Source organism: Anarhichas minor, unplaced genomic scaffold, assembly GCF_050575085.1.
Source record: "Anarhichas minor isolate MPS153535 unplaced genomic scaffold, ASM5057508v1 ptg000003l, whole genome shotgun sequence".
Lineage (NCBI taxonomy): Eukaryota > Metazoa > Chordata > Actinopteri > Perciformes > Anarhichadidae > Anarhichas > Anarhichas minor.
Window position 1 is genome coordinate 19,915,107 of NW_027466449.1, and position 24,099 is coordinate 19,939,205.

General features: G+C 42.8%; 1 protein-coding gene across 1 annotated transcript; it reads right to left on the minus strand.

Annotated features, from left to right (window-relative positions):
* Positions 1–61: 61 nt before the first annotated feature.
* LOC142950830 (myosin-7-like) lies at positions 62–22,203 on the minus strand. The gene is made up of 39 exons (XM_076092450.1): positions 22,104–22,203; positions 21,916–22,019; positions 21,328–21,471; positions 21,064–21,220; positions 20,590–20,617; positions 20,292–20,385; positions 19,809–19,901; positions 19,652–19,715; positions 19,384–19,482; positions 17,959–18,062; positions 17,725–17,863; positions 17,040–17,158; positions 16,810–16,959; positions 15,141–15,311; positions 14,767–14,946; positions 13,430–13,562; positions 13,260–13,336; positions 13,086–13,173; positions 11,957–12,074; positions 11,703–11,826; positions 11,396–11,532; positions 11,100–11,270; positions 10,859–10,943; positions 9,641–9,883; positions 9,319–9,495; positions 8,165–8,310; positions 7,892–7,982; positions 7,643–7,800; positions 7,278–7,509; positions 6,230–6,356; positions 5,837–5,955; positions 5,529–5,725; positions 4,737–4,920; positions 4,473–4,638; positions 3,131–3,255; positions 2,936–3,051; positions 2,616–2,802; positions 1,652–1,861; positions 62–205 (listed from the first exon to the last, which is right to left on the minus strand). The coding sequence occupies exons 1-39, from the start codon at positions 22,201–22,203 to the stop codon at positions 62–64; spliced, it is 5,301 nt and encodes a 1,766-aa protein (XP_075948565.1).
* Between the last annotated feature and the right edge of the window lie 1,896 nt (positions 22,204–24,099).

Here is a 24,099-nt window from a genome sequence, read left to right on the forward strand (position 1 = left end):
CAGATGAGAAGAAAACACAAGATAAATCAGGGTTATTTATGTGGTGGACAGAGGTCAGGGGTCAGAGGTCAGGACTGACATCAGTGATGGCTTTCTTGGCTTTCTCCTCAGCACTGCGACTCTCCTGCATGGCCTCGTCCACCTCCCCCGTCAGCAGAGACACGTCCGCCTCCAGCTTCTTCTTCTGGTTCATCAGACCTGAGTTCTGAAAAACACATGCAGGCAATCAATCAGTTCATCAACAACCAGTCAGTCTGTCCAGAACATCTGTCCATTGAAGGATTAGTGCGTCAGTTCATCAATCTGTTAGTCAATAAGGCAACTAATCAGTCCACCAGTCACTAAGCTGGTGCATCGATCGGTTAGTCAACCAATCAGTCCATCAATACGTTTATCAATCACTTTGTGGATTAATCATTAAGTCAGTAAGACCGTCAGTCTATTGCTCAATCAATCTAAGTATCGTTCAGTTAAACTTCTGTCAACATTAATGTCAATCAGTCAGTCAGCTGATCAGTCCATCAATCACTCAATCAATGAGTCAGTCCATCAATCACTCAATCAATGAGTCAGTCCATCAATCACTCAATCAATGAGTCAGTCCATCAATCACTCAATGAGTCAGTCCATCAATCACTCAATGAGTCAGTCCATCAATCACTCAATCAATGATTCAGTCCATCAATCACTCAATCAATGAGTAAGTTCATCAATCACTCAATGAGTCAGTTCATCAATCACTCAATGAGTCAGTTCATCAATCACTCAATGAGTCAGTTCATCAATCACTCAATCAATTAGTCAGTTCATCAATCAATCAATCAATGAGTCAGTTCATCAATCACTCAATGAGTCAGTTCATCAATCACTCAATCAATTAGTCAGTTCATCAATCACTCAATCAATGAGTCAGTCCATCAATCACTCAATCAATGAGTCAGTCCATCAATCACTCAATCAATGAGTCAGTCCATCAATCACTCAATCAATGAGTCAGTTCATCAATCACTCAATCAATGAGTCAGTCCATCAATCACTCAATGAGTCAGTCCATCAATCACTCAATCAATGAGTCAGTCCATCAATCACTCAATCAATGAGTCAGTCCATCAATCACTCAATCAATGAGTAAGTTCATCAATCAATCAATCAATCAATGAGTCAGTCCATCAATCACTCAATCAATGAGTCAGTCCATCAATCACTCAATCAATGAGTCAGTCCATCAATCACTCAATGAGTCAGTTCATCAATCACTCAATCAATGAGTCAGTCCATCAATCACTCAATCAATGAGTAAGTTCATCAATCAATCACTCAATCAATGAGTCAGTTCATCAATCACTCAATCAATGAGTCAGTCCATCAATCACTCAATCAATGAGTCAGTCCATCAATCACTCAATGAGTCAGTTCATCAATCACTAAATGAGTCAGTCCATCAATCACTCAATGAGTCAGTTCATCAATCACTAAATGAGTCAGTCCATCAATCATTCAATCAATGAGTCAGTCCATCAATCATTCAATCAATGAGTCAATTCATCAATCACTCAATCAATGAGTCAGTCCATCAATCCATCGATCACTCAGGCAGTATTCAGCGTCTTGATTGATCAGGTAATCAATACATTTGTGTGAGTGTGTGTACCTGTGTGGTGAACAGGTTCAGTCTCTCCGTGACCTCCACCAGCTCGTGTTCGGCCATCTTGCGTCCGCGGTCGGTTTGTTCCAGAATCCCACGCAGCTCCTCCTCCTCAGCCGTCATCAGTAAACAACGTCGGTCCAACAGGAGGATCTGTTCTTTGAGCTGATTGGCCAACTGGACTTTGTCCTCCAAATCCACCTGTTGCTCTTTAACCTGTGAGAGGACAGAACCCAGTGAGACCTGTTAAGACATTCTGCCACATCGCAGACGGACCCAGATCCGGCTTCACCTGCAGCCTTGGACCTGCAGTCAGAGCTCCGGAGGGAGGAGGAGAGCTCAGCTCCCGGCAGCAGCAGCAGCGTCTCCTCCACCTCCAGGAGCAGAGCTTCTCCTCTCTGCTGAAGACCCAGGACGTATTGCTGGACCCGCTGGAGGGAGGGGAGGCACGGGAGAACCAGAACCAGGACTGAGAGGGTCAGACTGTCAGACCCTGCTGCAGTAAAATGAGAGGTTTTCTAAAGGGACTCTGGTGCTCAGAGACACTACCACTTTAGTCCACAGGGGGCGACAGAATCAACACTAAATGAAGCTTTCTTTTAGTAACTTTGAACGTTTTTTAACAGTTATTAATTTTATACACCTAATGTTCCCGAACAAGGTCATCTTCCTGGATGTTTTGAAATGATCTGTGAGAAGTTGATCCAATGCTCGAGCCACGGGATGAAATCCACCTTATTTGAATCAGCTGTGGACAACCTTCTCTGAATGGGATACCTCCATTACCTCCACTGCCCCTTATTTAAAACAGCAGTTCAACAATCCGAGGGAAGGGTTCCTGTAGTCTCCTCGATACTCAGGAGACTTGAATAGATATGTAACCTTCAGTATTGTATTCAGCCTTCCCACCCTGACATTGAGGAGTTTATTGTCTTGATATCTTGGATGAATTCTGATCAGATGAGGCTACCTGTGTCTGCAGGTGTCTGATGGCCCTCTGGCTCTCGGCTGCCTGTCTGTTGGCATGTCCCAGCTGAACCTCCATCTCATTCAGGTCGGACTCCATCTTCTTCTTCAGACGCACCGCCTCACTGCGACTGCAAACCTCCGCCTCCAAACTGGTCTGCATGGTATCCAGGGAGCGCTGGTGGCCCCGCCTGGTGGACAGCACTGGTATTACTACGCCAATTCACGCTTTATGCATAGTTTTTCTGCAGGTCTACTGCATATTTTACAATATGTTTTCTACTATTCTGATTCCTGATTGACTATTATCAATATATCTGGTACCTGAGGTTCTCGATCTCTTCATCTTTCTCTGCAATCTTGCGCTCGATCTCAGTCCTTATCTGGTGCAGCTCCATCTGAAATTTCAAGGTCTTGGTCTCCTCGTGCTCCAGAGTTCCCTGGTGGGTAGAGAGTTGTTTAGTGAACAGTTGAGTTGTTTGACAGTTGACGAGTATCTACAGCAGGTAAGTTAGTTACCTCTGCTTCCTCCAGAGCTGCTCTGATATCACTCTTCTCCACATCCAGGAGCTTCTTCATCCTCTCCAGCTCGTAGATGGTCTTTCCTCCCTGACTGATCTGATCCGTCAGGTCCAGTATCTCCTCTGGAGACAAACACAGTCGCTCAATCACAATATGAACTCAGGTCCATAACAGTCACGTATAGCAAGATGTTTGGCACTCTTTGAAGCTAGGGTTCCCAACGGGGTTCTTGCTAAAGAGCTGAGGTTCTACCCAGAACCATTTACTTCTGAATAACCCTTTTCTGAATAAACCATTTTTCGAGGGTTACTTGTGACACTAAGGGTCCCAATAAGAACCCTTTTCATCCCCGAAAAAAACTTTTTGGAAGAAAGAGTACTTCAAGGTGTTAAAAGGACACGCCCACAATCCAGAAACACAAGCCCCGAAAAACTGTGATTGTGAACCATAATCGTTCTGGGTTGCGCTGCAACTACATAAAACTCTTGGGATATAGAAAGTTTTTTGGAACAACCTTCTGGTGGATTGTTGCTTTGTGGAACCATTATACCATACAAAGGTTCTCGGTGAAAGCTCTCATAGGGGGTTCTGGGTGGAACCCTTAATGTATGGTTCTAGGTATAACCATTTATATTGGGTTATGTGTAGAACCTGAAATCTGAAAGGGTCCCAAGTGGAACCTTTACAAAAGGTACTACCAGGATCCAAACAGGGTTCCATACGAGGACAAACCAAAGAACCCTATATGGTTCTATTTAGCACCTTTATTTCTGAGAGTGTGGTATCAAGTCTGCTATGAGAGGTTAATCAAAGTGTTTTAGACTGTTGCTTTGGTTTGATGTCATTTTAAAACTACTTCAATGTTTCTGTTTCAAGCAATGAGATGGTGTAAAGTTCTTTGTTCTGGTTTTGATTCCTGAAAGATGACTAAAGAACAGTGTCAAAAGATCGTTTAGATAGTTTCTCATCTTGTTTGGTTTAAGTCTTTTAAGTAAGTGTTTAACGAAGGATGTCAGTAATACACGTTTGTTGTTGGCTGCGACCCGACAGCGAACTGCTTTTTATTGTTTTGTTGACGGATTTCCTGAATCAGACATAACCGCTGACGTAACCTGTAATCCCCCAGCTGATACAATACAATACAATATATTTTGGTTACTATTGTAGGTACAAACATACTTTAGTTTTCTAGTTATAGAAACCTTCATTCACATCAGCATATCTTCCACATTCTGAGAGCCCAACTTAAAGACTTGACCTTGCAGGACCACGTCCACAGAACTAAAGCTATCCATGTGGCTCCTCCGGGTGAAGAAGAAAGACAACAAAGACGAGATACCTTGCAGGTTCTTGTTTTCTCGTTTAACCGTCTCCAGATGGTCCAGAGCTTCTTCATAGCAGTTCTTCAGTTTGAAGAGCTCAGTGCTCAGACTGCGGGACTCTCTCTGCGAGGCCTCCAGGTCCGTCTGACTCTCCTCAAACTTCAGCTTCCAGTCGCTCAACAACTGCATCAAACAAACAAAAGAAAACACAAACTTGTAGCTGAGATTATTTTTTACATTGCATCGTTTACGACTGATTAGAGTCGGCTGGTGTCGCTGACCTTGTCGAAGTTGCGTTGTCTTTTGTCCAGAGCCAGAGCAGCAGCGTTGGTTCGTTCCAGTTCAACCAACAGGTCTTCAATCTCTGTCTGCAGACACACTTTGGTTTTCTCCAGTGAGGAACATTTGGCCTGAGACGTCTCTACAGCTTCCTCAACCGTCTGCAGTTTGACGACCAACTTTTTCCTACAAACAAATGGCACGAGATAAACAGTTATCGAGCAGTTAAGACAAAAAAATGTACTTAGCTGCACAATTAGAAAAATAAATACTTGAAGCGACCGGTTATGCAGCTGGTAAAGACGGTTATAGAGTCTGATATTTTGTGAGTTATGTAGAAAAGCCTGATGGTCGCTGGGGATCATGAATATGTTCATGAGAATCCAGTCCTTCCAGAAGCAGTAGCAGTGATAGTCATAGCTGAAGCAGGAGCAGGTTTTGTGGCAGATGTAGAGCAAATTCGGGAGTCGATAAGAGATGAAATCAAGACTTGTACACTCAAGGATATAGGATATATTATATATATATTTTATATATATATATATATATATAGGATACATTTATCCTTTCTTTTATAACATTCTTTGTAAGTGTGCATATGCACTTGTCTCAAGCTAAATGCTACTTAAGATGGGGAGATATGTGCCTGAGTGCGATGTGATGACGCTCTCAGTATTTCTGTTCATCACATGTCGTCCTGCCGGCCGGTCCAGAAGGATGTGTGCATCTCTGTGAGTGTGGGGTTGTGACATGCGCCTATAACATATATTGATACCACCATTACAGTTTCTTACTTTGCGTCCTCCAGCTCCTCTATTCTCAGCACGGCGTCGGTCTCGTACTTGGCTCTCCACTGGACCACCTGGCCGTTGGCTTTGGAGAGCTCCCTCTGCAGCTCAGCTTTGGACTCCTGCTCCTCCTCCAGCTGCTCTCTGAGCAGACTGCTGTCGTGACAGGACGCCTGCACCGCGTGAGCCAGCGCCACACGAGCCTGAAACACACACACGGTCACGCATGTATTTACTTTGACTAAACATAGTTAGGACAACCATGAGGCTGAGTATTGAAATGATGGATCAGAGTTCTAAAGGTTCAGTGGTACTTTGCTCTCCTCCTCCAGCTGCCTCTTCAGGTCTTCGGAGTTCTGGAAAACCCCGGCTTTGGAGCGCTGGAGCTGACCAATCATAGCGTCCCGCTCCTCCAGACGGCGGCTGTACTCGGCTAAAAGAACAACGACACAGAGAAGAAGTTTTAAAGTGGGTTAGTCCGGCCGCCTTCATTAGGTTTTATGAACTGAGAATTACATTTAAGACACGTTCTTTACACTTAAAATGAATTCAGATGTGTTCATGCTTTGTGTTGATAGTTGAAATACAGGCTGGAATAATGATGTGCACATCGACAAAATGTCAGTAGATAATCGAGACATCATTCTCTATATTATTATATGATAAAGGACTATATCTGTGTGTATGCATGTGTGTGCGTGTTGTACCAGTTTCTGTGAGCGCTCGTGCTTTCTGAGCAGAAACGTCGGTCAGCTGTCTCTGCAGCTCCTCTGCTTTGCTTCTGGTTTCATTCAGCTGGTCCTCATAAACCCTGCACATCTTCTCCACCGCTCCCTACACACACACACACACACACACACACACACACACACACACACACACACACACACACACACACACACACACACACACACATACATACAAGAAGCCATATCAACTGACGATTGAATCTGGTCCAGAGTCATAGTGATGCCACCAGACGAAGCTGCATTACAAACTAGTCCAGGGGTCTTCAACGTTTTTCAGGCCAAGGACCCCCAAACTGATAGAGAGATGGAGCAGGGACCCCCGACTATATATATTGTATAAAATTGCGTTTTATATTAAACTGGGCCTAGTGCCATGTATAAACATACCTCTTTATTGTGCATTCAATACTAAGCTATTCAAATAATACACAGGTTCATATATTCATGTTGTTATTTTAAACATGTGCATGTGAGTAGGGAGGCCGTGCCACTGACATTCATAAACACACCTTGTCAGCTGATACCAATGCCAATATCAACATTGTCTGTCAATTGCATGATAATCATCATACAAGCTATTCAAATTGATGTTTTCATTTTAAACATAAATGTGTAAACGAAAAATAAGTGATGGCCTATTAGTGCCACTGCTATGCATAAACATACCTGTTATCTTGCATACAATACTGAACTATTAAAATAATGGACACATTCATGTTTAGAGAAAAAACATACCCCCGCGGACCCCCTAGGGGCCGCGGACCCCCTGTTGAAGACCTCTGAACTAGAGGATTGGAGTTTAAAAAATGAAGATGTTTTCCAGTCATGAAGGGACGCCCCATTTATTCCTTTGAAAGTTGGTTTACTGAGGTAATAAATCAAGAGAGAAGTAGAGTCATTTTCTCATAGGCTTCTATACAACCAGAGGAGTCGCCCCCTGGTGGACACTAGAGAGAATGCAGCTTTAAGACACTTCACTGGAGTTTTCTTTTTAAGGTGGACTTACCTTGTTCCTGGATAGCTGCTCCACGTTAGCAGCTAGGTCGTCGGCCTCCAGCCTGAACTCGACCTTCTCCTTCTCCAGTTTCTGTTTGGTTCGTTGCAGAGCGTCAATCTGCTCGCCGAGCTCCACCACCGTGTCCGAGTGCTTCTTCCTGAGAGTGGCGGCCGTCGCCTCGTGGTGAAGCCCTGCCTCGTCCAGCTCCCGCCGCATCTTCAGGAAGTCCGCCTCCCTCTTCCTGTTTGACGTCAATTTTGTATTTTATAGTAAATTTGTACACCGCTATATTTTAAGTAAACACACCTTCAGATAACCAAAGTCATTACAATTACAACGTGTTGTAACGTATCAGCTTTAATGCTGATGATGACCTGTTGAGAGCGATCTGAGCAGCAGAGGATCCTCCTGCCTCCTCCAGTTTCTCCCCGAGCTCCTCCAGCTCTCTGGTGATGTCGTTCCTCTGACGTTCGGCTTTGGAACGCCATGCTCGCTCCGCATCCAGCGCCTCCTCCAGCTCCTCGATACGAGTCTGAGGGGAGCGATAAATTATACACATGAAGTGATGAAGGGGAAGATCAGGAAGCTGGTTACAGGTTCTATTCTGGATCAGTCGGACCAACCTGAAGCTCTTTGATCTTCTTCTGAAGATGAGTAAGCACGCTCTGTTCATCCTCCAGTTTAGATTGAAGCTGACCCGACTCAAAGTCTTTTCTTTAGGGAGGTATAGAGAGATGGAAAGAGAAAGGAAATGATCTTAATGCTACAAAATATTTTTCAGTTTTACATGTTAATTCTAGACTTTTTTTGTTGAGCTTTGTCGTTGTGGAGAAATGAAATGAAAATCATCGCTCGATTAAAGTTGATAACTACCAGCTCCAGACGTCTTTTCTTACTTTTTCAGTCTCTCCTCCAGCTCGTCCTTCTGTTTCTCCAGGTCTTTGACCGAGTCCATGGACAGCTTCAGATCCCCCTCCAGCTTCCGTTTGATGCGTTCCAGTTCCAAACGCACCTTCTTCTCCAGCTCCAAGGAAGTCTCCACCTGTAGAGAAGAGAGCGGGAAGGCTGTCAAGAAATGGAGACAAACTCAGAACAGAGTACTTTGATCTCATGGCATACCAGAACCTTCAAGGGGGTTCGAAGGAGTTTTGTGGTCTTTCAAGAGTTTCTAGTTTAGGAGGTTCTAGTGGTCATAAAGAGGCTGCGAATGTCCGTTGGGTGGTCCTTATGGTCACTGGAGAGTTTCTAATGGTTAAAAGGGCTTTAGATTGTCTAGAGGTGGTGTATTTTAGGTGGTTGTAGTGGCCATTTTGGAGGTTCTGGTAGTTCTTTAGGATGTTCTAGTGATCAAATAGAGGTTGCAAAGGTCCGTTAGGTGGTACTTGTGGTCACTGAGGAGGTTTTAAGGGTTTAAAGGGCTTTAGGTTGTCTAGGGGTCTACTGGTCCTACAGGATGTTCTAGTTTAATTGAGGAGACTCAAGAGATCCTACAGGTGGTACTGAGGAGGCTCTTTAGATGGTTCTTATGTCACTAAATAGGCTCAAAAGTTTATTCTTAAATGGTCATTGGGTCACTGAGGAAGTTCCTTCAGGTGGTTCTTGTGGTCCTTTGGGAAGCTCTAGTTCGCCTTGAGGAGATTTTAGGAATTCTTATGCAACTGAACACCTATGGGGCATTTTGGAGGGACATTTTAGGAAGCACTCTTTACCTCTTTTATCAAAACACTAAATGGAGGAATTTCCTGTGGAAGAATGTCATCCATCATTTCAGTAGCAGTCCACAAACGTAGAGAATCTATGAGCTGGATTACTGAAACCTTTTTCCCTGTCATTAATTACGTTCCACAAAAGTAGAATGGCAAAGTAGAAAGACAGACGGCCATGTTAGCTGATGCAGATTTACATTCACAGACGGATCGTCCAGTGTGTTTGTTTATCCTAATGTTTAAGTTTTGACACTTCAGGTCTTTTCTATTTTCGCTTATATTGCAAAACTGGAAAAGTAGGGAAGGAAGGTTGTTGAGTGTGATATGTGTATGTATTTTCTTACATCGTCCACTTGCTGCTCCAGCCTCGATTTCACCTTGACCAGCATGTTGACCTTGTCCTCCTGCGCCTGCAGGTCAGTGAGAGCCTGCTGGTGAGCCTCCTGCAGGGCGGCTTTCTCTCTGGTCAGAGATGCTATCGATTCATCCAGAACACACATCTCATGGGACAGGTTCTTCACCTGGATGGAAGAAAAAAAACAATATTCAACTTATCAGTTCCACCGCGTCACCAGCCTAAAGCTCTCAACCAAAAACAGAACTCAAAGAGAACACATTGTAGAGTGAAGGAACCCTGCAGTGATACAAAGCTGTTGGTTAATGCACCTTGTTCTCGACTCCATGTCTCTCTTTCTCCACTTTAGCCAGAGTCATCTCCAGGTCGTCCACATCTTTCTTCAGTGAGACCACCTCCTCCTCCAGCTGACGTTTCTTGGACGTCAGCGAGGCCGTCAACTCCTCCTCGTCCTCCAGACGTTCCTGCATCTCCTTCAGCTTCGACTCCAGAGAGATTTTGGACTGAATCAGCTGGTTGCAGCGCTCCTCTGCGTCTGTCAGGTTGTCCTGCTCCTGGATGATTCAAATGTTAAGAAAACACATTTTAGAGATATTAAAGACAATAATGAGTTCACAAGAGAATAGCTCTCTAAAATAAGTAGCTTAGATCAAATCTTATATTTTAGAGATACGTTTGTCTTTTGAGAAAGAAGTGATTGTAATCCCACTTTTTTCAAATTGCAGATATGACATTTTGGTTTACATGCAATATGTTTCTTTTACTTAACTTGATGGAGCTAGGCTAGCAGTTTCCATCTGCTTTCAGTCTTTGTGCTAAGCTAGGCTAATGCATCCTGGACCTACAGCGCTACTGGATGCAAAGAGACCTTTTCATCTCAGTCTCTTGCATTCATCCTCAACATGTTAACAGGCCTGTTGTTAGTATTGGGACAATAGAGCTGTTTCAAATATTCATTTAGTTTCAGAAAAAAGATCATTTTCTTCACCCATCAGCAAAAGATAATCCTTCATTGTAAAGGCAACAATGGTGGAGATACAGGTTTCTTTGTTGGACAGCAAACTGCAAACAAACTACTCAGGCAGAGCTAGCAGACATGTCACACACATGATGTGTCCCATTGATTAACAAAAACATGCTATTCAACTGAAAACAAGCTGTTTCATTTCTGCATAATATTAATTCTCAAATATTTAAAACCTGCATCCAATGAAGGGACTTTTTCTAACTCTTGAGTTAACTTTGACTGTGAAAGAGACACGCATACCTCCTGAATCTATTGTTGTTCTATTATTCAGTACGTGGTGCGATAAAGACCAGCCCTGTTCTGTGTCTCTACCCAAAGAAAGAGAAAGAAGATAACACACTGATAGAGACTTTTCTAAAGAAGCTAGAAGTCTTGTACATCCGATAATCCGCCGATTGTTATGTGTTCTGCGTGCTTTAACAACTGCATTAACATTAGTTTATCTAGAACTAGATCAGAGCTGCGGACCAGGATAGTTCCTTGAACGTTCAGTGGTACTTACAGCTTGAAGCTGAAGAGCCAAGTCGTTCTTCTCCTGAACCAAAACCACCTGCCGCTCCTCCGCCTCCCAACGCTTGGCCTCTGACCTGACGGAGAAAGACACAACTAACCAACGGAGCAGCAGACGTACCATGTCAATGAATATCTCTGCCTGCATGTAGTTCATTTTACTTTGTCAGCCCGGATTGAAATGTGTAAATAGTGACGTAAAGAGACTCTAAACAGCTGACAGGTGAACAGACCTGTCGAAGGCCTCTTTTAACTTCTTGAACTCTTCTTTGAGAGCAGCCAGTTCTTTCTCCATCTGGGCGCTCCTCAGCATTGGGCGGATCTTATAGAAGAGCATCATCCACGGCCAAGTCCTCACGATGAAGAACGCTCTGATGTTGAACTGGACCACCAATACAGCGTCCCTGAGAGCAAGAATTAAAAGCTTTTACCCACAAAACAAATATCATTTTTCCAAAGTCAGTTTTTCCTTCTTTCCAGCAGACATTTTGCTGTTATTATTAATTCATGAGGTGGTTGTCATATTGACCTTTGCAGCGCCATTTTTTTCCGATGCATCCTCATCAGCTTCCCTCTGGCCATGGCCTGAACGATGGTGAGGATCTCAGCCAGACGGATGTCCCTCATGTCCTCCAACAGACCCAACAGCCCCGCTTTGAAAAACACCTGCGAGGACGGAGAAGATCCTCTTCATCGCATCGCTCCAAACAGAAGTCAGGGGTGTGAACAGTAGCTCTGTCCTAACTTACAACTTTTGCATTTGCTTCAGAGGGCATTACAATCAGTACAGCATATGGCCCCTGAGACCCTGGTAGTGTTATTCACAGTATCTGTACCTTATTGTGTCCAAACTTGTACTGGCTGTGGTCGATGTCCAGAGAGCCCAGCAGTTTCTCCACAGCCTTCCTGCTGTCCACAAACGAGTCCTCTGGAATTGCAGCAGGATTCAAGATGCGATAACTGAGAAAGAAAAGTCCACATGGATTACTGGAGAGTACCGGTTTAAAACATTCTTGGAAAGAGTAAAAACTCAGTAACACAACTGAAATATTAGCTTGTGTGGCTCTGTGCTGTTGGGTTTGAGACCGACCGTTGTTTGAACTCAGCATACAGGATGCGGTTTGGAAAGCCCTTCCTGCAAATCCGGATCCCCTCGAGGACTCCGTTACACCTCAGCTGATGGAGGACCAGGAAGGCATCCATCACACCTGGAGGACGGATGTAGTAAGGACAGTGTCGAGAATGTTTTGATATTTTAGATTCAATCTGCTGTCCTTCATTTTCATGGGACACATTGATGTTGCATTAGTTTTACTTTGCATGTGTGACATTGAGAGATACTTTATTTGTCTTTATTGGGTGTAAGTTAGTTAATATGAGCAAATCCACTCAATTAATCAACAATGGTCAAAGTAAATTGCCCGGTAATAACGTTTAATAATTATTCTCTGATTTCAGTTTCTCTGAAGTGCATCTTTTCTGTTTTAAGGGGTTTTAAACCAACACGTCCTCAAACCTAAACATCAGAACTGGTTGTTTGGCAATGAATCCCAAAACGGCATATAGGACCGCTCTACTTTGTTCTGAAACGGTCAATGTTTAAACACGCTGTGGAACAAAACTACTTGGTTATGTTGGGAAAAGGTCACGGTTTGGGTTAAAATAAGTATGTTTGTTATGTAGTACTTGATGTGGTTATGTACATTTTAACATAGTAACGTAGTAACATTGTCATTAACTTCAAATAACTCCAACGGCGGCCTCCTGGGTGAAAGTCCTGTGTTTGTTTGACCCGTCCATCCACCCCTACCCTCGTCTACCTGGACTTCCAGTGATGATCACTACTGCCACCAGAGGTCGCCACTCAACAACAAGTGTAAATATTGTTCGTAATAAGCTGCTTGCACAAACAAATTATAAGGCTGTTTTTTTTGGTGATGACATCTTGGTTTAAACTGATATTTGGGTTTTGGACTGCTGGTCAGACAAAACGAGATTTTAAGACAGACAATAATAACGATAATGAGCAAATTAATCAACAATTAAACTAATTGTTGGTTGCAACCCTAATTGAAACATTGACAACTATTGGAACAATGCTAACATTTGCATACTAATGCCTGTTAGTCTGCTAATATTATTGTTAGCATTTGGCTCTCTGGTGTGTGATGCTAGCAGGGCTACAGATGTTTGTACCGCTGCTGTTGTTGTTTGGTTACCTGGACTCTTGGTGTGATTGGGGATGATGCATCGGACAAAGTGAGGCTGAGTGCTGCGGAGGTTAGCCATTAGCTTCTTTAGATTCTCCTGTATTTAATCAAACAAACAGACAATGAGTGGGAGTCCGTCTTTAAGGGGTGTAGAGTCAAAGAGATGAACAACTGCCAACTTGCCTTGTGTAACTGTGAAACTGTCTGAAAGGAAGCTGCTTTCCTCTTCCTGTGTCTTCCTTCAGCCTTTGGATCCCCCGCTAAAACAGCACAAACAATACTTGTTTACCAAACACAGTGTCACACTTGTATTTCTTTCTTATATTTCTTTCCTTTAAAGTGTGTTTAGTTACCAATGTCAGAGTTGATGTAGTCCTCAAACAGTCCAGCCATTAGTTTGTGGGAGGATTTCTGGAACAGAGCCACCACCGTCTCATTCAGAGGATCTCTGTTCTTGTCCAGCCATCCTGTGATATTGTACGGCACCTACAGAGAAATACATACAGAACAGCTGTGACTGTGAATTGATTTTTATAAATCATTCTCCAATAACTCAACACAGAGGCTTCTATTTGAATCCTATTATCCGATCGTGTCCTTTGTGTTGAGTGGTACACATCGCTGCAAACAAACATGGCGTGGAGTTCCACAGGGCTCCATTCTCGGGCCTCTTGTCCTCAGGATCAACAGGCTCCCACAAGCTAAAAGTATGGAAAACTCACTATAATCTATGCCTGAGATTTAGATAACAACTGACTAACCATTTCATCAATAATTGGAATTGGCAACGTTTCTACTGGTTTAACAAAGATCAATCGGAAATAAATGTATTTGTTGCCAAAGAAAAACTATTTAAAATCAGTGCTCACCTTGAATCCCTAATACTAGAAACCATGCCAAATTGTAATGTATTAAGTCCATTTTAACTAAACATGGCCATCACAATATAAGCATAGACTTCATTGGTCACTCACATGGACTTTTGTCTTTGGCTTACAGACTTGGGGGTCTTAAGACATGAGACGTGAGACTAAAAGCTGGTGAAAACATGCTCTAAGATTGCAGCTCGGCTCAGTCTTGTCTCTTAATTAACTTATGTCTCAGAAAGACAAGAAAATCATGAACTTACTTCCTGGACACAAAAAGCCTAAAAAAATAAATTAATAACTATAAAACACTCAGTAGCATCACTACTCTGGAGGCAGGAGCTCTGTCTCCTTTTCTATCTCTGCATGTCTCTTTTGGATCTGCTCCTTACAACACCCCACGAAACCGTAAATGACAAAGATCAGTCCAACTCTGTGTTGTTGGTTTGTCATGTAAAATCTGCTAGAACATGCAGTTTCATCCATTGTTGTTGTTGTTGCCTTATTAGACACTGCTCCACTTTATTTCCATTTTATGTTCCAATACCGGGATGTCATTTTTCTATTAGAGCCTCCAAAAGCAGACACTGCATCTTTATTTTACTTTGGTGGTTGCACAACTGTGTGATAAAGATACGTCAGCCGCGATGGAAGAGGAAACAAAAACAGTGATGATAACATAATTGCCTTTTTTTCACAATTTGTTTTGATTGGGAACCATCAATCAAACCTGTAATTAACATTGACCAATTCCAGTTGGCGTCCGATTGAGCAAAGCACCTCTAACATGAGTAACAACAGGAACAAGGTGAGCTGACACTCACCACTCCGGCATAGTGAACCAACTCAAAGTGCGTCTCATATTTGCGCTTCTTGTCCAGCCGTGGCCGCTGGAAGTTGGGCGACTTTCCAAAGTGGTTGTCGTAGAGTTTGGTTTTGAAGCTGTTGTCAGTGGCCTTGGGGAACATACACTCCTCCTCCATGATGGACAGAATGCCCATGGGCTGGAAAATATTCACATTAATCTTTGATTATGTCTTCGCAGAATCGTTCATGCCATCAGATTTCACCCAACACATCTACCTCTTCCATCTAATAGAACTGATACACCATTGGTTAAGCTCTACCTGTATAATGTCAAAGATAAGTAAGATTTACAAAGGACATGAGTAACACAAGTACCAACACGCACACACACCTTCTCTATGAGGTCTATGCAGGCCTGTAAGTCCAAACCGAAGTCTATGAAGGTCCACTCTATCCCCTCGGTCTTGTACTCCTCCTGCTCCACGATGAACATGTGGTGGTTGAAATACTGCTGCAGCTTCTCGTTGGTGAAGTTGATACACAGCTGCTCAAAGTTATTGAACTGCAGAAAGATACAAACAACAGAAATGTAGTTGTGGATCACAGGTAGGAAGGGGTGTAATTAAGGTTTCCAAAATAATGAAACCATATGTCCAAGCAACCCCCACCTCACCCACACACAGATCATTTTCAGTTTATTTGAATATGTTATGAAGGTGCTTTCAGGCGATGAGCGGTTGCTGCATCATTTGTGTTCTGTATTTTAAAACGTTGCCATCAGCTACTTCCAATCCTACCAGCTTGTACACCAGGCTGCTGCTGTCTACCGACTGTAACCTCATGATGTATTCTTATACATCCATTTCCTACAGCGAAACAAAGAGCTATATGAGCAATGTGACACCATTAATACAGCCTCCATTTGTATTTTAGTTTGGCTTACTGATATCATAGTAACAGTGAAAACAGTGAAAGCCAAGATGGCAACTTCTCCCTGTCTGAAAGCACCTTAATAGCATCCGGCCTTCCACCGAGAAAACTAACCTCAAGTTTGGCACTTTTGCTAGAAGAGCTAGAGCACTCAGCTCTGTGAGTGTGTGAAAGTTACTTGTTTGCCATCATACTTTATAAAACGTTTAGCTAAGCTATCTGGGTTACATTTTCAGTAAATCCTACTGGAACGTTAGCTATGGCCCACAAGAGGCTCTATTTTGCATTATAAATAGGAAAAGCATACAATGTTTTTTCTTATATCTATTTTAACTACTAACTAACTAACTAACTAACTAACTAATGTTGATTAACTCATATAGAGATAGAATGCTTTGTTTCTTCGAACATTGCTCTCATTATAGTGTCAAGCGTCAGATTGGATTTCCGAACATACCCAAGGTAGCCCCGCCCTAAAGCATCCCCTGCTTTATGGTCTGTTTGACTCTAAATGGACCATAATGTACTAAATGAACATCATGCTGTATTGAAGAAGACTTGAAACTAGAGATTGAGACCATAAACTCATGTTTACAATGTTTACTGAGGTAATAAATCAAGAGAGAAGTAGAGTCATTTTCTCATAGACTTCTATACAACCAGAGGAGTCGCCCCCTGGTGGACACTAGAGAGAATGCAGCTTTAACACATGAAGCATTGGCCTTTGGTTGCTGCATGCCAATTGAAAGGAACTGAATCTTAAACATATTGGCATTGGCCTTTAAAAATGCCACCGTGAGTAACTTTAAATGATAAAATGTAAAGTACACTCCAACTAGAAAAAGCCATATAAAGCTGCCACAGAAACGTATTTTAACCCTTTGAACCTTGATATTTCTCCAAAGGAGAAAGGTCAACATGTCTGGAGACTAGCTAGGGTTTAACATTAACTTCTGAGAATGTCACAAGGGCTAACTATCTAGTTCTTTTTCATTTTGGAGGGTCTTTCATAGATTCAGCAATGAAGATGGATTCATTTAATCTCTGTGCATCTAGTACAGATAGTCCAGGACATGGTTAGCGTAGCTTAGCACAAAGCACTGGAGTCTCCGTCACTCTCTCCTCTTTACCTCAAAGACCTCGAAGCCGGCGATGTCGAGGACTCCGATGAAGTACTGGCGAGGCAGAGCGGTGTATAAGGACGAGTTGATGCGACTCACCAGCCACTTAAACATGCGGTCGTATGTGGCTTTGGCCAGAGCTGCAACAGCAGAGTTCACCTGCACACACATTAAGCAGCCGGTCAGGTTTGACACAATGGACCGTGATTGATTGATATATTGATTGATTGATGGGTTACCTGTTCTACAGTCTGTCCCTTAACGATGTACTCGTTTCCGACTTTGACACGGGGGTTCAGGAGGCCCTTCAGCAGGTCGGCAGAGCTGATGCCCATCAGGTAGGCTGCTTTATCCACACCTCAACACACACAACACGCACTTCTCACCTCGTCTGCCATGACAGCCCATTAATACCCGACTACATCAACGCACCACAACTTTAATGAAGATGAGGAGGCAGAGAAGCAGCTGACCTCTGAGATGTAGTACAGTATAAAGTACAATATGTACCTGTGAGATGTAGTACAGTATAAAGTACAATATGTACCTGTGAGATGTAGTACAGTATAAAGTACATTACATTACAGTCATTTAGCAGACGCTTTTATCCAAAGCGACTTACAATTCAGAGTCTATCACATTTCTACACCGTAGGCACAGCTACGGGAACAATTTTGGGGTAAAGTGTCTTGCTCAAGGACACATCGACATGCGACTAGAGGAGTCTGAGCCGGGGTTCGAACCGCCAACCCTCTGATTGAAAGACGGCCCTGCTATCCACTTAGCCACAATTGCCCCCAAGTACAACATGTACCTCTGAGATGTAGTCCAGTAACAGGTAGGACATGTCCCTCTGGTGAGGACGTGTAATGATGGTGGTGTTTGTGATAGAGAGCTGGTGGTGTGTCGCTGTGTGTGTCTTACTCTCTGTGCCGTCAGCCTCGGCCTGCTCCTCTCTCTGCCTCTTCTTGAACTTCATGTTTCCAAAGTGCATGATGGCTCCAACGATCTTATAGCAGCCGTACTTCTCTTCTGGAGTGAAGCCCAGCGTGTCCATGGCGTGCTACACACACGTAAACATTATAGTTTACATGTCATCAGTGTGTGTGTGTGTGTGTGTGTGTGTGTGTGTGTGTGTTTAGGGGGGAGGTTTCTTACATCAGTGAGCTTCAGCTCCTCTGCATCGTCCATGCCTTCCACTGTGGTCACACCCTGAGAGCAGAAGTGGTAGTCGTAGGGGTTGGTGGTCACCAACAGCATGTCTGCAACGCAGTAAAGGGGGTTCATCTTTTAACTCATAGATATCACCATGAAACTTCACCAGTTGATTACTGACATTGAGACAATTAGTTTTTGTATTACAAGATTTCTGAAATATTATGTTGAAACAGCTTATTGGGGTATTATCACATTAAAAATGTGCTAATTTGCATAAATATCCAGACAAGATCTGGATCTCTCTGTGTCACTAAATAAATCTGAAAATACTGTCAACAGACATAAAATATTCCATAATTTCCATGTTTTATTAATATATGTAGTATAAATGAGTGTGTGAGTGATGTGTGAACCTTCAGCACACAGAGAGGAATGAAAGAGTGAAGTTTGGTGAATGTAAGAGCTGCTGAAGTGGAGATTTATCATCAGAGTCTGAGAACAAACTCATTTAGAAGAAACGTCCTTTAAAGAGACGTTTAGTTACATTACAGACATTTAGATGTGTAGAGATGCTAAAATCACAACACAGAGTTAGCATCACCGACAGATAGCATGGAGGAGGAGAAGAAGACAAACAAACATAACAGGCTTCAGTGAGACACGAGGAGACACGAGGAGACACGAGGAGACAGTAAATGTTGGTGTGGTTACCTTGTAGTTCTGGCTTGTGATTGGACAGGATCTAGTCGTGGGTGTGGTTACCTTGTAGTTCTGGCTTGTAATTGGACAGGATCTAGCAGTGGGTGTGGTTACCTTGTAGTTCTGGCTTGTGATTGGACAGGATCTAGTAGTGGGTGTGGTTACCTTGTAGTTCTGGCTTGTAATTGGACAGGATCTAGTAGTGGGTGTGGTTACCTTGTAGTTCTGGCTTGTAATTGGAAAGGATCTAGTAGTGGGTGTGGTTACCTTGTAGTTCTGGCTTGTGATTGGACAGGATCTAGCAGTGGGTGTGGTTACCTTGTAGTTCTGGCTTGTGATTGGACAGGATCTAGTAGTGGGTGTGGTTACCTTGTAGTTCTGGCTTGTGATTGGACAGGATCTAGTAGTGGGTGTGGTTACCTTGTAGTTGTGGCTTGTAATTGGACAGGATCTAGTAGTGGGTGTGGTTACCTTGTAGTTCTGGCTTGTGATTGGACAGGATCTAGCAGTGGGTGTGGTTACCTTGTAGTTCTGGCTTGTAATTGGACAGGATCTAGTAGTGGGTGTGGTTACCTTGTAGTTGTGGCTTGTAATTGGACAGGATCTAGCAGTGGGTGTGGTTACCTTGTAGTTGTGGCTTGTAATTGGACAGGATCTAGTAGTGGGTGTGGTTACCTTGTAGTTGTGGCTTGTAATTGGACAGGATCTAGCAGTGGGTGTGGTTACCTTGTAGTTCTGGCTTGTAATTGGACAGGATCTGATAGTAGATGTGGTAGCTTCTCTCTGCCGGCTGCTGGAACACGACTCTTGACTTTTCTAGAAGATCTGATGAAATACACACATAAATACTCTGCTGTACTGTAGTAGTATAATACCATTTAATACAAATTAATAGAATATAATGCAGAACAATTTTCTTGCATTTTGTCATTTCTAAAATACAAAACGTACAGTTTCAAACGCATCTGTTGATACAATTATAAAACAAACTCACAGCTGTTGATGTCAGCAGACGCCAGCTTTCCTGTCGGCCCAAAATGAATTCTGATGAACTTTCCCTGAGAGACACAAACACAGACGGGCGCTCTTTGTAACGCAACACATCCTCCTCGGCTCACAGCGGCCATCATGAATGAATTTATTAAACTCACAAAGCGGGATGAGTTGTCGTTGCGGATGGTTTTGGCGTTGCCGAACGCCTCCATGGCCGGATTAGCTTCGATGATCTGGTCCTCTAAAGATCCCTGAACACACAGAAAGAGAGAGAGTCTAAAGTCTGATGATGTAGAAACTACTGACTGTGTATTAGAAGTGGACGTAGCCATCGTGACGTCTCTCTTTGGTTTGTGGATGTTTTGAGACCATAAACTCATGTTTACAATGTTTACTGAGGTAATAAATCAAGAGAGAAGTAGAGTCATTTTCTCATAGACTTCTATACAACCAGAGGAGTCGCCCCCTGGTGGACATTAGACAGAATGCAGCTTTAACACATGAAGCTCTGACTTCACTTTACAGAACTGGAGGTTGTCTCCTGGTAGAAACACAATAAAATCTCAGTATTCCCAGAGGGCTCTCATTTTTAAACTGCAGCAACAAGATGCTAATGAAGATATGATGTTGAGAGGACCTACTCCTTTTTTCACATTCTCCCCCAGAGCAGCGGTGATGGCAAAGTACTGAATCACTCTCTTGGTGTTGACAGTTTTTCCTGCACCCGACTCACCGCTGACAGGACGACACAAGTTACAGAACAAAGATCACTAAACACTCAAGTCATGAATTAAATAACAAGACTCTCTGATGGAGACGTACTTATACTGTGTATTGCTTTATTTTGACATTTCTTGCTAATTAAATTGATGACGTTACATTTATTGAAATGCAGCATTTAAAGTCTGTAATGTTAAAGCAGCCGAGGTTCTGACTCACGTGATCAACATCGACTGGTTCTCTCGATCTGCGGAGGAAAATGAAGCCTCGTGAACCAACAGGGGAAAATACATTTAAAGGACAGATTCAACATTTCAGGAAATGTGCAGCTTCGCTTTCTGGCAGAAAATTACATAATCTTTTTTTTTTAAAGTCAAACTTCCTTCATTTTTTTGCGGTGTTATTAAATAATGACGCCATTTCCAGTAATGTTATTTAATGTTAATTAGCTTTAACAGGAAATTAAAGGCAATATTGAAAAAGTGTTTCATAATTTTGCCAATTAAACTGAACAAAACAACTTCCTAAAATAAGCTGCTCTGGTTCATGTTATGAGGATGAACAGCAGTGACGCTAACAGTAGAAAAGCCTCACGCTAGCAGACTTGTAGCACGGTTAGCCCGTTAGCGGTGGCTGTCAGAGTCGCCTAGCAGCAGCGCTGACGTTAGGGGTCAGAGGTTACGGGTGACTCACTCTGCAGCAGGTCAAGGTAGGCGTTGTCGGCGATGGCGTAGATGTGAGGCGGCGTTTCCAGACGACGCCGCCCTTTATACGCCGCAACCACCTGAGTCGAGTAGACCGGCAGCCATTTGTACGGGTTGACCGCCACACAGAACAGACCGGAGTAAGTCTAAAAACAAGCACATCAAGAGATCATCTACACGTCTTCTAATCATGAAAACCCAATGTTGTTCATAAGCTCAGTGGTGTTTTAGGTGCAGCAGAAGAAACACGAACATAGACCATCCACATGCTGTATCTCCTCCTCAGGTTGAAGAGCACCGAGGCTTCGTTCAGGTGCGTCAGCATGGCTATGTCCTCCAGCATGTCGAACTTTGAAGGGTTCAGCGGCTGCAGCTCGTTTTCTTTCACCACCAGAAACTGAAACATGAACATGAAACAGTTCCACCAGCTCAGAGATGTTTAGAGACAGTCTGCTGCTTATTTTTATACTTTCTTTAACTGTTAGAGAGAAACCAACGGTCTCATCATCAAAGATGTTTATCATATAATATTGATATCGGTATCGGCCCCTAAAATTCAGCATTGGTCAAAGTATAAAACAAGCAGACATTTCTGGAAAATAAGTTTTACATGAGTTTAACTTTTACGAGCGTGAGAGCATCCTCGTTGTGCAATCCTCCAGAAAACAAGTCTACAAGACAAACTGCTTCAGCTACGTCTCTACACCTGAGTGACCATCCAGTCAACTATGGAGCCAATCAAATCATTTAGAAGTTCATCTGCATTTCATTAAATACATATTTGATCAGTCCAGATTTCATCAGAGCCTGTAAAATAATGGAGGAGTTCGGACTGACTAACCCGTCCGTCCTTGGTCTCCACAGTGGTCTTGTCTCCGTTCAGCTCTTTAACCTCCACCTCGATGTACGCTTCAACATCATCGGGCATCCAGACTCGCTTTGTGCCTTTGGAGAATACACAGTTCTTTATTCAGGTGTATGTGTGTATTATGAGTATGGAGAACCCGTCTGAGTGTGCAGCATATCTACCATCATAATTCCGGGCGATAGCAGCCAGCTGCTCCAAGTTGGTGAGACGAAGGAAGCGAGCAGCTTCTCCAAACTCCGCCAGGTCCAGAAACCGAGACATCTGAACACAAGAACACATGCACACACTTTAAAGGCAATACGTCCGCACACAAAGGTCATTCAAGAGGCTTTAAGCCTGTACATGCACAACACATAAACAGAAAATAAGACTATTCATATTTAATTAATTATAACGTATTTAAAGGATTTAACCCTCTGAACCCCAGAAGATTTTTGTAAAATATATTCTCAAAGAAATTCAACTTTCTTTTGTTTCTTTTTAATGATGTCATCATAACTGTGTTGTTCTGCACTAAAGACATGTTCTAGTTCTTTCTACTTCTACTCATCATGGTTCTGTTTCATAGAGATGAAGGACTTCATGTTACAGAGAAGATCAAGTACACAGAGAGAAACATGTGAAGGAGTGAAAAAATGCCTCAAAACTTCTTTGAGTTCAGAAGTGCTTCAATACAAAACTGTATCTTTAAACAACCCCAGGAAAAGCAAACAGAAACGTTTTCAGCCTCGATTTACTGGAGACGGTGAGCAAACCTGTGCCAGGTCATCTTAGCAGCATATTATATTATGCATTATTGTATTTATGAAAGGGTGACGTGCCTTCCTGAATCGAGTTGTTTTGATCGTTCTTTAAGAACATTCCTAAAAACCTTCAAAAGCAGACGACGGGGCTTTTAGTTCTGTTTCGTTTTTAAATGGTGAATTACTCTTTTCAGCATTTCCATCCACTTGTTTTTATGCAACTTTTTCAATTTGTATGAACGTTTGGCTGAGATGGAAAAGTGAATGCGTCAGTAAAAGTTAAATGCGCCATAAAGTGCAATGGACAGAGATTTAGTGAAGAAATGAAGAGGAGCATGAAGCATGTGACTTCTTTGTGTTTCACCCTTTGAGTTTTGACTGCCGTGCTCTTAATGACTTCATCTAATTGCGCCGCTGTTCTTCTTCAGTGGTGTGACCGTTGACCTCAATGGACCAATTCCTAATAATCGCACAACGGTAGTGGAGGATGCAAACCTACATTAGCATTTTCTTTTGCCGATTTTCCTGAAATTGGATTAAAATGTGCGATCCATTTGGATGGAAAGTGTCATGCTGCGAACCAACGAAGTTGGGTATCTACCGCGGGCTTCACCATTATTAAAAGCATCATCGTACGTCTCAACCAAACAAAAAACATCCTGTTGGTTGTGAATGTTTTCATTGTCGCTCGATTCACCAATCAAACCAGTCGCCTCCCAGCCGTTCAAGCTCTTAATGTTTATCACATTTCTAATAAAAATCCTTTTAATCTATAACAAACGAGAACAGCTTGGGTCAAACCAATGAAGCTAAACACGTTGTTGTAAAAACACTTGAGGAAATATCATCTTCAATCTGATTAATGTTAAATTAAATCAGCTGCTGATATTCAGTCTGAGCATCAGCTAAACAGCAGCGGACAAGTGGACAAATTAAACATGAACGAACTAAAGTTCAGTCAACGACTAAATCACTGAGTCTGGTTTTAAAGCGGTTCAGATCTGCCTGTCAGAGAAGATGCTGTCAGGTCAACTTCAATACATTATAAATAAAACACGCATTTTGGTAGAATAAATCAAGTTCAAAATCCTCAGTGATACATTAGACGCAGGGGTCGCCAATTGGCGGACCGCGGTCCGGATCCGGACCCAGACGCCGTTGTATCCGGACCCAGGACCTAAAGTCAATTTTATTTTGACAGAGCGCTTCTATTTTAACCGGCGCAGCTTTTTCAGCCTTTACGGTACTTGTTCAGCGGTGCAGGAAACGCACCGACCAATGCGTTGTAAATCACATCACGTGATGCAGCTCAGCCAATCAAATATGAGTATTCTGACAAGTTTCCTGACTGGAGTGAGATGTTCACACACCGGGGGAGAGATGAGGAGAGAGAAGGAAGAGCAGGAGAATAATA